At 37.0% G+C, this 10,038-nt stretch overlaps 3 protein-coding genes across 6 annotated transcripts; 1 reads left to right on the top strand and 2 right to left on the bottom strand.

Annotated features, from left to right (window-relative positions):
• The first annotated feature begins 1,967 nt into the window (after window positions 1-1,967).
• Window positions 1,968-3,692, top strand: LOC114740564 (UPF0496 protein At1g20180). 3 transcript variants are annotated; one of them, XM_028928725.1, is made up of 3 exons: window positions 1,968-2,084; window positions 2,268-2,855; window positions 2,940-3,692. In XM_028928725.1, the coding sequence occupies exons 1-3, from the start codon at window positions 2,033-2,035 to the stop codon at window positions 3,332-3,334; spliced, it is 1,035 nt and encodes a 344-aa protein (XP_028784558.1). In that variant the 5' UTR covers window positions 1,968-2,032; the 3' UTR covers window positions 3,335-3,692. The 3 variants fall into 3 exon arrangements, with proteins under 3 accessions (XP_028784558.1, XP_028784556.1, XP_028784557.1); XM_028928723.1 differs by having other exon boundaries at window positions 2,268-3,692; XM_028928724.1 differs by lacking the exon at window positions 1,968-2,084 and adding an exon at window positions 2,112-2,190 and having other exon boundaries at window positions 2,268-3,692.
• Window positions 3,693-3,943: 251 nt separating this feature from the next.
• LOC114740567 (protein Abitram) lies at window positions 3,944-6,734 on the bottom strand. 2 transcript variants are annotated; one of them, XM_028928729.1, is made up of 6 exons: window positions 6,436-6,718; window positions 6,123-6,171; window positions 5,900-6,026; window positions 5,128-5,198; window positions 4,909-4,981; window positions 3,944-4,532 (listed from the first exon to the last, which is right to left on the bottom strand). In XM_028928729.1, exons 1-6 carry the CDS (start codon window positions 6,611-6,613, stop codon window positions 4,419-4,421), a joined length of 612 nt encoding a protein of 203 aa, XP_028784562.1. In that variant the 5' UTR covers window positions 6,614-6,718; the 3' UTR covers window positions 3,944-4,418. The 2 variants fall into 2 exon arrangements, with proteins under 2 accessions (XP_028784562.1, XP_028784563.1); XM_028928730.1 differs by having other exon boundaries at window positions 4,376-4,528; window positions 6,436-6,734.
• Window positions 6,735-8,248: 1,514 nt separating this feature from the next.
• Window positions 8,249-9,620, bottom strand: LOC114740565 (expansin-A11). The gene is given in 4 exon segments (XM_028928726.1): window positions 8,249-8,654; window positions 8,657-8,892; window positions 8,983-9,304; window positions 9,394-9,620. Coding segments are annotated over 4 exon segments (765 nt in total). The 5' UTR covers window positions 9,533-9,620; the 3' UTR covers window positions 8,249-8,586.
• Window positions 9,621-10,038: the final 418 nt, after the last annotated feature.

Below are 10,038 nucleotides of genomic sequence, written 5' to 3'. Positions count from 1 at the left end.
ATATGCTCTAAAAAATTGAAATTTTATTCTCTTTAGGCTATACTTTTTTTCAGCTTTAAAATATATTTAATAAATAATATATTTAAAAAAATTGATTTTTTATTTTTATAATAATTTATATTAATTCTTATTATAATATATTTTTTAATTATAATAATTTATATTTTTTATTTTTTATTTAGGATAATATATTTTTTATTTAAAATAAATATTATAATAATGTATTTTATGGGTAGTAATAGAATATAAAAAATATAAGGGTATAATGGTTTAAAAATTTAGTTCCCCTCTAAAAATCCCAAATTTAGGAGAGAGAGTTAAAATGGGACAAGGGCATAAACGAAACTCTAAAATTTTTAACCAAACGAGGAGAGTGACTCATTTTCCCTCCTCACTCCCACCTTTCCCTTAAACCAAACACACCTTTAGAGTTATGTAGATCGAAGGAAAGTGTTTGCAATTGGTAGTTCAAATTATAACACCAACATTCTGGTGAAAAAAAAATTACAACACCAACATTTTTAAGAAACATCTTGTTGCTGTAATTTTAAATGATCATTGAATACCAAAAGTCATTTACTAAAAAAAAAAATTAACTTTTCAATGCAAAATTACAATTAAATTAACGTATTGTTATCCAAAAATCAAAACGTCCTTTTTTCCTTCCTTCATGACCCGCCGCCAAATTAAGTGGAACAATGCGTTCAAGTGTAAAATACTAGTATTATTTTTTGACCAAGAATAATTAGACTGAGTTGGGGAAAAAAAAAACTTCTATAACTCACGTGTAAGGCATGGAATTTGAACTTTATTTTATATACAGAGAAAATATCATGTTAAAAGTGATCTCTCACTTGAGATGAATTGGTCCGATAAAATCTAAAAATGTAATTTATTATATCACACGAGTTAACTATAGCATAGGGTTAAATTTAATCATAAATTTAAAATTTTAATGCATTTTGTTTTATCATATTTATCAATATTATATAGGTCATATTTATATTATAATTGTTGGCAAAAAATCATATATTTTATAATTAATGAATGTATTTAATTTATTAATTTAATTTTAAGTAATTTTTTATATGAAAGATTGGAGAAAATAGTAAGACACGTAGAGAGAGAGAAAAGGAGAATGGGGTTTTCATTGGAAAGGCGTCGGGCCCCTTGTTTCTTTCTTGAAAGGGCACGGAGGTTAAGTGTAGCACAAACTGACACGTAACATCTCCAATCATTATTGACTCACACGTGGCAGATAACTACTGATACAATGACGGATGCGGGACCTCACCACCATAACATCTTTCTTTGGCGCCATTTTTTGGCTTCCTTCCTATGGACATACCCCAAAGCGCGTCCGTCCGTTAGCCATCATTATCGCCAGGAGTCTCCCTAATTAACCCCCTGCTCTAATCAATTCCCACATTAGTATTCTGCACTTCATTCCATCGTATTTTTAACTTTTATTTCTCAAGTGCAGCAAAAAATTTCTCCATAATTTCATATATTAACTTACTATTTAAGAAATGGTCGATATGACAGCCAATTAATCGCCCAATGTTTTTTTTCCCCCTCCAGATTACATATATTTAGGATCAAACTCAAAGTGAAAGTATTATATCGTGCAAACTGTAAAGCACAGGTATTTTTACTGGTTTTTTTTTAAACATTAAATATCTAATATTCAAATGAAAATGAGGGGGATCGTTCCCGAAAGAGAGAGATCGTTGTTAGGATAATTAGTGCCGAGTGATGTGTCCACGTAAGAGAACGCAGCGTGTCGGCAAAGGCTTAACCATTTTTGTGGCGGTGGTACTTGCCAACTGGATTCCTTCGCTTTTTCTTCTTTGCTTCTCCCCAATCAAAACATCTCTCCCTCTGTGTGTATTATTATAAACAGACGCGCCCACACAACCGTAGTATATATATGATACTTAATGTTAATGCCATCCTTTCATCTCTAATATTGAAATCCCAGAGGCAGAAAAATATCTTTGGGCTCTTCTACATATGCTCCGATCATATCAAAATGACAAACACTAGGTGGCTCAGGTTGATCATATCTTCCATGCCAAGAGCAGGTGAGTTCAATTATATTATTTCAGCAACTCAATTCTATTTTCTGTCTGAATTTTTTAGCTTCCTTATACATAATTATGATGAAAGCATTCGATTACAATTCTTTCTGTGAGTTCTTCTAGCCCTTGTTTGCTTCGTGTTTATAACTAGGTTGATTCATGGAGTTCTTCGCATGTTTTTTGCAGGTAGATCAAGGAAAGAGAGCGATGGAGATAGCTTGTGTGGGAAGCCAAACGTGAATGAAGAATACCAGGAAGCTTTCAGAACAAAATCTTACATGGAAATATGCAACAAAGCGCAGGGGCAGCTGATAAACGCGAGAATCGCCACCACACCTTCTTCTTCGCCATCTTCATCTCTTCCTTATTCCTTGCATCTCACTGAACATTTGCTCGAACCCCAACAAGAAACCGTCACGAATATGACCCAAAGCTTGAAGATGCACCGTTTTCTGTTGGAGTACTTCGAAGCTAGCTTGGAGGCATGCCATTACTGCGACACAATCCTTGAAGCGATCCATCGTATGCGAGTTTCGTATAAGAAAGTCACGAGGGTCCTGAAGCTGAGCAAGTTTGTGCTTGATTGTCCAGAAACAGACCAAACCCACAAGGCTATCTATAGAGATCTTGCTTCCTTCGCACGGCAAAAGAACCCTTTCTCCATTATCAGCTCCTCTCAGTTCCGCGACATTCACAGCGCGTATACAGGGCTTCTGCATAGACTAAAATCAGAAGATCAGAAAATTCGAAGAAGAGGGAGATTCAAGAGAATATGTAAGAAGGTTGGAGGAATTGGTCTTATCATCCTGGACGGTGCTATTCTGATTGGTTTACTAATTTTTGCCTTGCATTGCATAGTAGGAATAGTGGCGGCACCCTGTATAGTGATTGGCCTGGCAAGCTTATTCAGAAGAAGAATCAAGCGGGTTTTTAGTAGAAGTGGTTTTGAAAGACAATGCGAGCAGCTTGATGTTGCTGCTAAAGGGGTTTACATGCTGATTAATGACTTCGATACGATGAGCATTATGGTGAAGAGGTTACAAGAAGAAGTGGATCACCGGCAAGCAGTGGCTAACATGTGCGTTAAGAATGGCAAGTGTGAAATACTGAAGCAGGTTTTGAGGGAGTTTCATGACCATGACTCTAACTTTTCGGATCAGTTAGAAGAGCTTGAAGGACATATCTATTTGTGCTTTCTCACAATAAACAGATCTCGAAAACTTGTTCTTCAAGAGATCATGGAGAAACAATAGTTGAATGGTTCCATACCTTTCTCTCTATCTCCATCTCCATCTGCCTTGAATTTCAAGGCCGAAGGAGTTAGCAGGAACCTGCACGAGTCAAGCCCCATTTGAGGCGAGAGATCAACCAGAGGATACGGATTCATGACATCAAATTTGTTGTCTGTCCCCTCAAGTGCCTGATCCCTTTGGTCGCACAGATGGAGGAAGGAAATAGGATCTTTATTGCATTTAATGGTTCATTTTGTCATTGGAGTGCTGTGTGTTGATAGACCAAATCGATTTTTTCATTTTTTTCCCCCTTCTTATTTTGTCTTCTTATATCATGTCTCTGAAATTACAGTCAAAATTAAAAGTTGGAAGTACACAAGCCACAGAAAAGAAAGCTCCAAGTGAACCAATTAAAAATGCAAGCAGAAGACACGCGCTGCTGCCAATGATGGAAGCGAACACTAAGCTCTGTCATAGGACAGCCTGTTGTAGAATCTGGAATTAATTGTCTAATATTCACATCACGAGTTAAAATGTGTTAGTATACGATTTTGCTGCCATATTTCTGTGTCTTCTGTTGAGTTTGCGTCTGTACTCGATGAATTAATTTAAAATTTAAAGCGAAGAATGGAGCAAAGAGAAAGGGGCTCTGTTAACAAAGCAACAAAGCTTATAGATCACATCGTTGCTCATGAAGTCAAACCTGTTCATGCAAGTGAGTGCTATCCTATTTAGGATCTACTGCATAATTTACAAATGACAAATTCAATGAACAAGCAGTCCTCTACCAATTTATTCTCCTTTAGCCACTGCTCAATAAGACAACTAGAAAAAATGGCCTGAAGTCATAGCTCAATCTATTACTAATTGAAATCATGGATAGATAATCGTTTAAAAAACAGAAAATACAATAACAAAGTCAACATAAAGGTTCCTTTGACGTGTCACTAAACACCAGCCCTGCTGCTCTGATATCATCCAACTTGTAGCATGCATTCGGCGCCCCATCAATCCAGGGTCGAAATAAAGAAATCGCGGAACCACTTGGATAAGGCACGAGACTTCTTTAGATATTTAAGGTTCCACCATGGGACAGACAAAGGTTTCATGAGACTTGCCTCAATTTCTTGTACTCCTGATGTTCCACGAGTGAAGCCTTGATCTTGAGCCAATCAGCTGGTTTTGGCATTATAATAGCAATATATCCTTCTCTATCTGCCTACGTGTTTTTTTAAAAAAAATGATAAGACGACTAAAAGAGCAACGGGAAAGAAAAGCAGTGCAAAGCTTTAGTGGCACTATATCAGGATGAAGAAGACGTGACAGATGCAAATACAAATATGCGATGGGACTATATATTATGCCATTATTTGTTGATCTCCAAGAATCAATGGAAAACATAGAAAATTTTGCTCTAAGCGGTTAAAGTAAATAATTCCCAATTGAACTACTTAGAAACATCCATCTTTTGCAATGAGAAAGTTTATCTATGTTGTTTCAGCATGACACAACCCGCCTGGATATTTTTTTTTTTTATTTATCTTTTTAAAAAAAAATGAAGAGTTGGGGGAGGAATATGCGTCTTCTTAACTTACCGCAGTATTAAGCAAATCTGGCTGCTTGATTAGTTGCTGATTTACTTCCAAAAGAGAGCCTTTGACACAACACCTTTGAAAAGCCACCAAAGGCAAACTTAAACACTCAAAATACTAAAAGATAATTGCAAAAAAGAAAAGAGACGAAAAGTATATATTATTTATTTACTAAGTCCTAGATTATAAGCATTTATTACAATTTGAAATAAAGAAACTTACCTCACTATGAAAGAATCATTACTGGTAGAAATTTTACACAAAGCTGTGTTGGATTCAAAGTGTTGAGCATTCTGCACAAGAATATATTTGTTTTAATAATACAAAAGTAATGGAAAATTGTATGACACATGTAAAGATCCTGCAAGTATATCACAATGACAAAATCATTCCAGGTGGAAAATCCAAAAGTGAAGTATACATCATAAATAATACAACGATGCTATCAACACACATGGATGAGTGGCAAAAACTAGCGGATTGGTCAAATAAAGTGGATATGAGTAAATCTTTTAATGTCACAGACAATGCAACTAAGGTAGCTCAAGTTACTAGAGTATACCACGGAATTATGGCTTTAATTTCATCAAATCCCTTCATCAAAAAAGCAAACATAGCACTAAAAACCTAACCACAAAATTGCTTCAAATTCATGCCAAACTTAGAAATGCATTGATAAAATTGACTGTAGCGTTTACATTATCCTACACATCTCCCCCTGAAAGGCCACCTTACAGTCATTGTCATACTTTCTTTACACAAGCGGCAAGAGTAATATGAGTTATTCATCTACAAATAAGTGTTAAACTCGGACACAAAGGCGAAAGGGGTATTCTTTTTTCGGACTGAGTTGAAAGGGGTATTCTAGTTGCAAAGTGTAAACAATTAGTGGAAAGCACTTCATAACATGATAATTCATGTCCGTTAAACATAATCGATGACTGAAAGTTGCTTCCTTTGGGATATCCAGGAAGGAATGTGAGAGAAGACATACCTTCTTCCGCTTTCCTGTGACCTTAAACTCGCTGCGATCAGACTTTCCAACATTAAAATCCACGGCCGTAATTCCACCTGCATCCTTGAAAGCAATGTGGGAAGGAGCCAAGCCGATCACACACAGGCTTTAAGGTCACAGGAAAAGAGAGGAAGAAAATTTAATGTTATTACTCCAAATGCAAAGCCAAATGGGCGTGCCGATAACAAAGATAGAACTATACCCATTGGCGTGCCGATAAATGTACTGATCGTGCCCGGGCTTCATAAAATCTGCACATTAAAATTAAAAAAATAAAACATTAAAGCAAATCCAAACATATTTGCAGTGCGTTTTCAGCCGAGATACTTTTACCAGATGAGAAAGAAATACAGACGACAGGGAAACAGCAGAAGCACGCAAATGAAGCTCAATTTCAATAATTTTCATTTCATCCGATAAGGTTTAGGATTTATTTGAAACAAAAAAAAAAAAGCATGAAATTGATTTTAACATGGTATGAAATTCTCTACCAAGAGGAATAAGTAAGGAAATACCTAAAGCAAAGTAAGAGACGAAGTTGGATTCAACGGCAGAAGGTGGAGTTTGGGGGAGACTGGACACGTCGGGTAGAAGAAGGAGGCGTAACTCTTCATCTTGTTCCTCCTGTTCATGATCCTGGGCTCTGCTTTCTGAACTGTTAGTTTCGTCGATGCTCTGTTCCTCCGTCGACATCTAAAATAACACACAGACGCAGCTTGCAAAACGAGCTCAAGGCTTCCCAACGCAGCTGCTAATGGCGTCAACTGAATTGTGACTTTGCGATTGCGAGCCCCAATCCCAAATAGCTGAAGTTTCAATTGGGCTCTCGGATTACATTTTCTGCCCAGTACTAAAAGGCCCAAAGCAATACTCATGATTTCCAATGGCGAAATGACATTTACGCCCATGGAGGACTTTCAATTACATTTATGACCTTAAAATATTAAAATAAATGAGTTGACTAAATTACCCTTATGATTAAATGTAGAAATTAGGCTATGAGAGCTGTTTTCATCTCCGTCTGTGTCCTCTTTCTTTCTTCTAGAGGTCTTGTGCTCTTGTTTCTCAAGTTTTGGTTTATAGGTGTAAGCTTTGTGTTATTAAAATTAATGCAGCTATTCAATACGATCCTCTATGTTATTCCTCTAATCTGTCATCTGCAGAATTTGGGTAGTGAAAAAGATAGGCTTCTTCTTAAAAGGAAAGTCAATTTCGTGATGAATGGATGATTTCTCTTGTTCATACTAGCTTAACCTGCATTAAAATCTTGCTTTTATGTTCATGCAAACTGGGTGAATAGGAGCTGAAAAAAGTATTTTGTTAAAGATTCATAACGAAAGGCGTAATATGAGAGGAAGGTCATCAATTGTTAAATCACAGTCAAAGGGATTACATATAATCGTTTGTTAATGTAGCTTCAAATCAGTCTTGACAATTTTATTGTCTTTAATTTAATTTTATTTTTAATCATTTGTTTCGAAAAAAATTACAAAAAGAGCATGGTGGCCCATTTAAGTAGGACTAACTAGATGATTATAAACATCTATATCGAGATTTAATTGTCAGAAAGAGTATTTATCAGCTAAACGGATAGGAATAACTTCATTGTAGGATTTTGGCACAAGTTGGGAAGGTCCGGCTTACTATCCTTTATTGGTAACATCAGCCAATTCTTGAAAGTTATATTAGGTTTCTACCAGATACAGAATTAAAATTTAACTATAAGAGGGATTGATGCTAAAAAAGAATATATTGTACAAAATTTGTATAAAGTTTGAGAAGGCCATCTATATAACACTAAGAAAGAATAGAACATTACCAGTCCCTCCCTCCTCCATCTGTCACTGGTTTCAAATCCCAGAGTGTAATTCCTTGGAACAACAATCATTCAATTATTTATATTCCTTAGAAGAAAAATATGAAGTTGCAGTAAATTATAGCTTCTGGAGTCCATACTTGAGATTGAATGAGAGGACATGACAAAGTCTGAACGCAGCAGCTGAAGCCTGATGGCTACAAGTTCCACTTTCTCAGAGTCAATCAGAACTCAGAATGAGTAATGTAGCTGTGGATAAGGTTTTGCTGTAAGCAAGCCACCTAACATGATGATTTTAATTATTTTCTTGAAAAAAATTTCACACACGTCTTACGTTATATTAAAATCTACCTGGGAAGCTGTCAAGCATCCTCCTTTTCATCATCATATGATTCCACACAATTAACACCTAACTCTCGGTCTTTATTAAAGGAATTTTTCCTGAATTCCTTCAAGTTCACTTCTATTTTTAATTTTCCCTTGAAACTCATCAGAAAGTAGAGACTTTTCAGTAAAACAATCCAGAGAATCTCAACTTATAACAAGAGTATTCATATTACAGCAATATATGGTATACTTCAGAAAGAAGCTTGTTTCTGCAAGCTGCCTTCTTGTTATTAATACACATAACCCATAAATCATATACGGAAGCTTCATGAGTTGACAGGTTTGATCCCACCAACCAACCCAGATCACCAAAAAGAGAAAAAAAGCAAAGAGAGGGTGGCGGGCTGCTCCGATACAATAATATATAAGCACGCCTCTGCCGTTCTGTTCATGAAAATGCAGAACCCAGAACCCAGAACCCAGAGAAGAAGTTTATATAATATTTATATAACAGCTGTAAGCTTTAGAACTGGATATGGCTGGAGAATGTCTGGCCAAAACTCCAAGAAGATGGAACCACATTTGGGAACACCTGGTTTCTCCATCACTGGTTGTGACCTTGAACGACAAAGATTGACCATTCAGATAGGCATTGGATTGCCAATTAGCTCCCCAGTTTCTGGACATAGACATCCACCCAGTCTTTGAGCCTTTGATGGACACAGAAGCTATGGATCCAGCCCCTGCCACATTACTGATCATTACCAACTCAAAGTAGTCTCTTCCATTCACAGTGAACCTAACACCTCCGTGCTTCTTACATGGAACCCTGCAACATACACGGCATTAATTTCATCTCTCAAGATTCAAAACAAGCGAACACTGGCTAGGCAAACACGTGTTGAGCATAATTAATAACCTTTGGAACAAGACAGGGATGATGCCTCCCCTGTAAATACCGATCTTTTCCCAAGCGGGTTGAGCCATGTCGAAGTGCTTCAGAGGTGGGTTGCACCAACCTCCATTGTTGCTTGGAAGAGCGTAATTGGGAGGGCAGAAGTTAGTGGCAGTTATAGTTACAGATCTTCCTTTCAAACACCATCTTGGGTCTGTCTTATAATCGCATATGATTTTGAAGCACTGCCCACAAGAAGCTCCATCATTGAACAAGGCTGTGCTTAAAGCTGCAGTTCTTGTTCCATACCCTGTTGCGTACAGATTTCCATATCCACAAGCTCCTCCTGAAATCAACCTCCCAGTCATTTTTCAGATTTCATCCTTAACAATAATTCGTCAACGTATCATTATGGATACTTCATAGTTTACTTACCCATGGTTCCTGAAGCATCGCCACCTCCATAGAAAGTGGCATGTCCTTGGGTCCATCCAGAAGGTGCTAAGGCAGAAACAGTCATTGAGACATACCATAATGCCACCAGGCTGCCCAGAAGAACCATTGCTTTCTCCATTTCCTTGCTCTGCTTAATGCTGACACCCAAGTGAACCAGCTGCTCAGATAATGAGGAAGACTGAGGAGGAAAGCTGAGCTTGTATTTACATGTATTGTCATTTCCAAGCACGAAATGTGTCTCCTTAAATAAGAGATTAGATTCACTAAGGGCTGCAACGGGCACATGTGAGTTCTGCAACAGGAGAGAACTCAGAGACAATATTTATTGATTAAAATTAATTTATCTCTGCGAAACTGTACAGAGTTCTGACCTTCATTCAATAATTCCCACGTTCTCTTCCATCACACCCCCTTCAAACCCACATGTCCATCCCAACATTAGAGCCGTGAATGTATCAAAATCCACAAGCCCATTTGGTCCCCCTACTTTTTTTCATCTTAAAAAAAAAAAAAGCCCTCCCCTGTTTTTGGTTACATCTATTAGTTCTGTTGGTTTGTAGGCCAATTGCTAATTAATTATAATGACAGCCAATAAGTAGCAAGAAATAGTATACAGATCGTGGT

Source organism: Neltuma alba, unplaced genomic scaffold (genome assembly GCF_004799145.2).
Source record: "Neltuma alba isolate B1F8T4 unplaced genomic scaffold, ASM479914v2 tig00003186_pilon, whole genome shotgun sequence".
Taxonomy (NCBI): domain Eukaryota; kingdom Viridiplantae; phylum Streptophyta; class Magnoliopsida; order Fabales; family Fabaceae; genus Neltuma; species Neltuma alba.
Note: the sequence above shows the minus strand (reverse complement) of the source record. Positions and strands in the feature narration are given on the sequence as shown.